At 42.7% G+C, this 5,313-nt stretch overlaps 1 protein-coding gene across 1 annotated transcript in view; it reads left to right on the forward strand.

Annotated features, from left to right (window-relative positions):
• DCBLD2 (discoidin, CUB and LCCL domain containing 2) overlaps positions 1–5,313 on the forward strand; it is a 94,313-nt gene that overhangs the window by 63,226 nt on the left and 25,774 nt on the right. Inside the window, exons 4-6 of the mRNA XM_006769284.2 lie at positions 434–485; positions 3,552–3,624; positions 3,929–4,062. Coding sequence (XP_006769347.1) covers positions 434–485; positions 3,552–3,624; positions 3,929–4,062 — 259 coding nt within the window. The remainder of the gene's footprint in view (positions 1–433; positions 486–3,551; positions 3,625–3,928; positions 4,063–5,313) is intronic.

Genomic DNA, 5,313 nt, shown 5'->3' on the forward strand with positions numbered 1-5,313 from the left:
CAGTTTTGTTTTTTTTTGGGGGGGGGTTACATTTTATAGAAGCCATTTAAAGGCTATAAATTATACTTATCTACGTACCTTTCATATACAGGGTGGGGTAAAAGTGGGCTTACATTGTTTGTATGGAAAATAATACAAGAATAAACTCTGTTTCACCTACTTGCAACTATAATCCTACTTTTGCCCCACCCTGTATATATGTGATTGAGGTGATGTAGTAAACAGCACTGGGGATGCATAGCCCAGAAATCAAGATACTTAAAACAGAAAGAAATCTTGATTAACAAAAATTTGTAAAACGTTATTAGTACTACTTTGACAGCTGTTGAGAATTTTGAAATTTAGAACAATATGATTTGGGATTTGGAAACAGTGTTTCAGCAAGAGTGAATCTATGTATTACTGAACGCTTTTTTTATTTTTGGTTTTCTAGATCTAATTACTTGTTTAGACACTGCATCCAGCTTTTTGGAACCTGAGTTCAGGTATGACCATATTTGTGCCCCTTTTTCCCCCTTAAATTTACCTTTATCAACTTCATCCTCATTCTTTATACACTTAAGATTAATGTACATTGTGACATAGACATTGTTCTAAGATCTCACTCAATAAACCAGAGTTTATTTAAAGCCATTGAGTTACCATGTTTAAGTTTTTCATTAATTGTAGCATTTCGATCCTCTCCACAATGAAAATGTAATTGTAATATACTTTCAAAGTAAAACTAGTTGCTCTTCAAAATCTGGCAAAACTGCTAAGTAGAAGAGTTATCTATATATATAAAAGCCTCAGTGACTGTTATGTCCGAACGACCGGTCAACCAGTTGCTATGGAACGCACTGACCACCAGGGGGCAGAGGCTCAACCTAGGTGCTGCTCCCTGGTGGTCAGTGCGTTTCCACAGCCAGCCTTCCACGGCCAGCCAACTTCCCCAGTCCCTCCCCCAACTGGCAAACCTTCTGTGGTCCCACCCATGCACAAATTCGTGCACCAGGCCTCTAGTCCTATATAATAAAAGGGTAATATGCAAATTGACCCTGAAGGTGGAATGACTGGTCGCTATGACGCGCACTGACCACAAGGGGACAAATGCTCAATGCAGGAGCTTCCCCCTGGTGTTCAGTGTGCTTCCACAGGAGGAGCGCCACTCAGCCAGAAGCTGGCTCTTGGCTGGCCAGCACAGTGGCAGTGGCAGGAGCCTCTCCTGCCTCTGCAGCAGCACTAAGACATTAGTCAGACATTGCTCGAGGACTCCCGGGCTGCCAGAGGTATGTCTGACTGACGGCTTAGGCCCAGTCTCCCAGGGAGTGGGCCTAAGCCATCAGTCAGATATCCCCTAAGGGGTCCTGAACTGTGAGAGGGTGCAGGCTGGGCTGACACCCCCCCCGCCCCCCCCATCCCCCCCGCAAAGGACCGGGCCTTTAGTCTTCTATAAAAGGACAAGAAAATGGTTTAGGCTACTATGGAATTTCAGTGTTCTTACCCAAGTAGCATTTCTGCTACAATTTCCATGATTTATGCCCTCATCCCATGCTTTGACTAGAACAGGGGTGGGCAAACTTTTTGACTCGAGGGCCACAATGGGTTCTTAAGCTGGACTGGAGGGCTGGAACAAAAGCATGGATGGAGTGTTTGTGTGAACTAATACAAATTCAAAGTAAACATCATTACATAAAAAGGTATGGTCTTTTTTTTTTTAGTTTTATTCATTTCAAATGGGCCGGATCCGGCCGGCAGGCTGTACTTTGCCCACGGCTGGACTAGAATGAACCTCTAATTGATTTTTTCTTTCATTTATAACCTTTGCTGGCCTTATGCTGCTATTGAGGTTGCTGCCAAGTTATTTTTTAAAGTACATATCTCATCATTCCCCAGCTTACAAATCTCCAGGTGCTCCTAATTAAGACAAAAGTTATCCAGATTCCTTAGCTTGGTGTTCAGGATCCTGGCCCAGGGTCTTGGCCATTTTTCTAATCTCGTCTCATATATTCATGTTGAAATAGCTGTGGATCGCTTACACTGCTCTGAACTCTCAGAACTTTGGCCTGGGATCCCTTTACTCCTCTCTACTTGGCAAAGTCATTCTCATCTTCTGAGACCATCTCACTAAACTCCCTGCAACTCACTGCCTCTTCACAAAGAACCTTTGCTTTGTCTTCAGAAATGTTTCTGTCTCTATGGGATGGGTCGCTCTTCAGCACTTGTGGGGGACCCTGGTCTGCAGAGTTAGCTCTGGCATCAGTGTATGGCACACAGCCTGGTAGAGGGTGTGCTGTCTTGTGCCCTCCACTCTCTAGCTTCATTGTCACTGCCCAAATGCGAGCTGCCATCCTCTCTCGCCTGGACTACTGCACTGTCTGCCTAACTGTTCCAGCGTCCACTCATGGTTCCTTCCTAGTGGCCACAGTACTCTCTTAAAAATATGAACCAGATTGTGTACAGATACTGTCAAAAGCCTTTACTAACGTTCTGTTTTTACTTAGAATTGTATTCCAGACTCCTCACCATAGCCCACAAGGCCTCTGCATGATCTGGCCCCTGCCCCCACTTTAGCCTCCTCTCACACTAACTCCCTTGCTGACTGCAGATCACCTGCACTGGTCATCCTCAGTTCCCCGCACACAGTTCCCTGCCTCAAGGGCATGCAGTGCCTTTTGATGGGGATGTGTTACACTTCTTCAGAGCCCATTCCCGATGCCCTGACCCAGGCAGTGCAGAGCCTGTTGTGAGCAGACCCTGGAGGTATCTGCCACTTACCAGCCGCATGACCCAACAGTTCCTCAGTGTCCTCATCTGTAAAATGAGGATGATAATAGTGCCTACCAAGTAGGGTTCTTACGTGGATTACTGGAAGCACTTAGAATACTGTCTAGCACATAGTAAGTCTATTCAAAATGTGTATTACTTTTATTAAGTTAGATTCCTCCCAATTACTTCATAGAGTTCCTTTTCTTCATAGCCGAATCATAATCTAATTAACTATCTGTGTGTCAGTTTAATGTCTTCTCCACCACTGGAAGGTAAACGCATTGAGGACAGGAGCCATGTTTGTTTGGTTGACATTTGTAAAACCCTGTGTGTCAGCACAGCACAGCACTTAGACATTCAAGTAAATGTGTTGAGTGCATAGATGGGTGGGTGAGTGCGTGAATGTATGAGTGAATGAAAGAATACAAAACATTTTTTTAGACCAACATAAATTTGATCAATAGGGGATGGGCAAAATAAATATGGTTTATCCACAAATAGAATATCATGTAGCTATTAAATATGGTGAATAGATTTTACAGTAGAAATATGTCTGTATTCATTATGAAATGAAATGATCAAAGCTGTTTGTAAATAAGAGACAATTGTAAATTTGTGGGTAAAGATGTATGTGGGCAGATCGGAGAAAGTCTGAAAGGGCTTTTTAGGAGTGCTGGTTCTCAGAGTGGTGAGATGATGATGATGATATTCACATTGAACTGAAAATGGATATGTGATGCTTTTGGTCTTTTCCCCCAAAAAACACAGTAGTATCTGCCCTTTAACTTGTTTTTATTTCATAGTAAGTACTGCCCAGCTGGTTGTCTGCTTCCTTTTGCTGAGATATCTGGAACAGTCCCTCATGGATATAGAGATGTAAGTTGCCTGTAGACTATGTTAAAGTTGTGATAGGACTTTATGTTTTTAAATTTCAGAATAGGTAAATGTGTACCTATTGTACATCTTTGTTGTGATGTTTTTCTAGGAATTGTTTGTTTTTGGAAATATGTAATGTTTTATTATTTTTCTTCTAAAAAATGTATGTTATGGCATCAGTAATCTGTCCCATGTTTATTGAGAAAACTGCCCAGATAAACTAATTTCTTGAGGAAGTGTAAGTCTTATTTATGAATTATCAAAAGAAAAGAAAAAAACTGACTTTTTCTTCCCCTTTTTCAAGTCCTCGCCATTGTGCATGGCTGGTGTGCATGCAGGAGTGGTGTCAAACACCCTCGGTGGCCAGATCAGTGTTGTAATTAGTAAAGGTATCCCGTACTATGAAAGTTCTTTGGCTAACAACGTCACGTCTGTGGTGTAAGTATACATGCTGTTTATAATAAGCAGGCTGGGCAGGGGCGGGATGGGGACTGGTAAGGCCTCACCAATGTAACAGTTAGTGGTGTTCAGGAAATACCATTTGTGCACTTAGCTCTTACATTTTTGTGTGCTCAGTGTCTGCATGTACTGAGGAGGACAGGCAAGGTTGTACTACTTGGCTTGTTCTCTGTCTAAAGGTAGTCATTTGCAAGCTTGATTGGTTTGTTTCTTCTTTTTTAAGTGTTGAAAAAGCGGAGAATAAGAGTCTAGAAGTATTTTGTTGAATCCATACTTGATATTAAAGACCAGAACACATAACTACTGTGTTCCTTATAGCCTGTGTGACTCAGGATGAACTGAGAATAATTGAAACACTTTGATGTGAATTAAATTTTGACATTAATCAGAAGTGGTAGTATTACGAATCTCCCTCTCATCCTCAGAGAATATATTCAGAATGTATTTTCATGGCTCCCATGATATTCCACTATTTTACAAAACTTAGACTAGGCATAAATAAGCAGAAGTTCAGACATTAGATAGAAATGCAGTACTCCTCATCTGTGTCTGTTAATCTTGCCTCTTGGGTATGCTCAGTCCTACATACAGTACTGAGTCTGTCTGAAACCAGCTTCTCTTCAGAGGCCCTGGGCCAGTTTCCATGCAGAAGACAGGAGTGGACCACACCCTCAGCTGTAGAAAGCAGGAGTCAGCAGATTTTTTTCTGTAAAGGAGCAGCTAGCAAATATTTTAGGCCTTTCTGGGGCACATGGCTCTGTCACTTTTCCCTTTTTTGTTTCATTTACAACCCTCTAACCATGTAAAAATGATGCTTTGCTCGCGGGCCACACAGAACAAGCCATGCCAGGGCTATATACCCATCACTAGTATGCAGTCAGCTTCCTTTCCTTCTTTTGGTTTCTTCTAGATGCTTTTATGAAGATTCTTTCTTTCCCATGGTCTGTCTTTGGACAGAGTTTTTTATGAATTCTCTTTTTCATCTATACTAATAAAAGGGTAATATGCTAATTAGACCACATTGACCAGAAATCTTCTGGACGTCCAACTTCCTTCCAGACAGTTAGGTGGCGACCAGGCCAGCAGGGGGGAAATTAGGGGGCAATCAGGCCATCAGGGGACCAGTTAGGCGGCAACCAGGCCAGCAGGGGGCATTTAGGGGGCAACCAGGCCAGCAGGGGACCAGTTAGGGGGCAACCAGGCCAGCAGGGGGCATTTAGGGGGTGAGAA

The sequence above is a fragment of the Myotis davidii genome, unplaced genomic scaffold (assembly GCF_000327345.1).
Source record: "Myotis davidii unplaced genomic scaffold, ASM32734v1 scaffold1144, whole genome shotgun sequence".
Classification (NCBI taxonomy): domain Eukaryota; kingdom Metazoa; phylum Chordata; class Mammalia; order Chiroptera; family Vespertilionidae; genus Myotis; species Myotis davidii.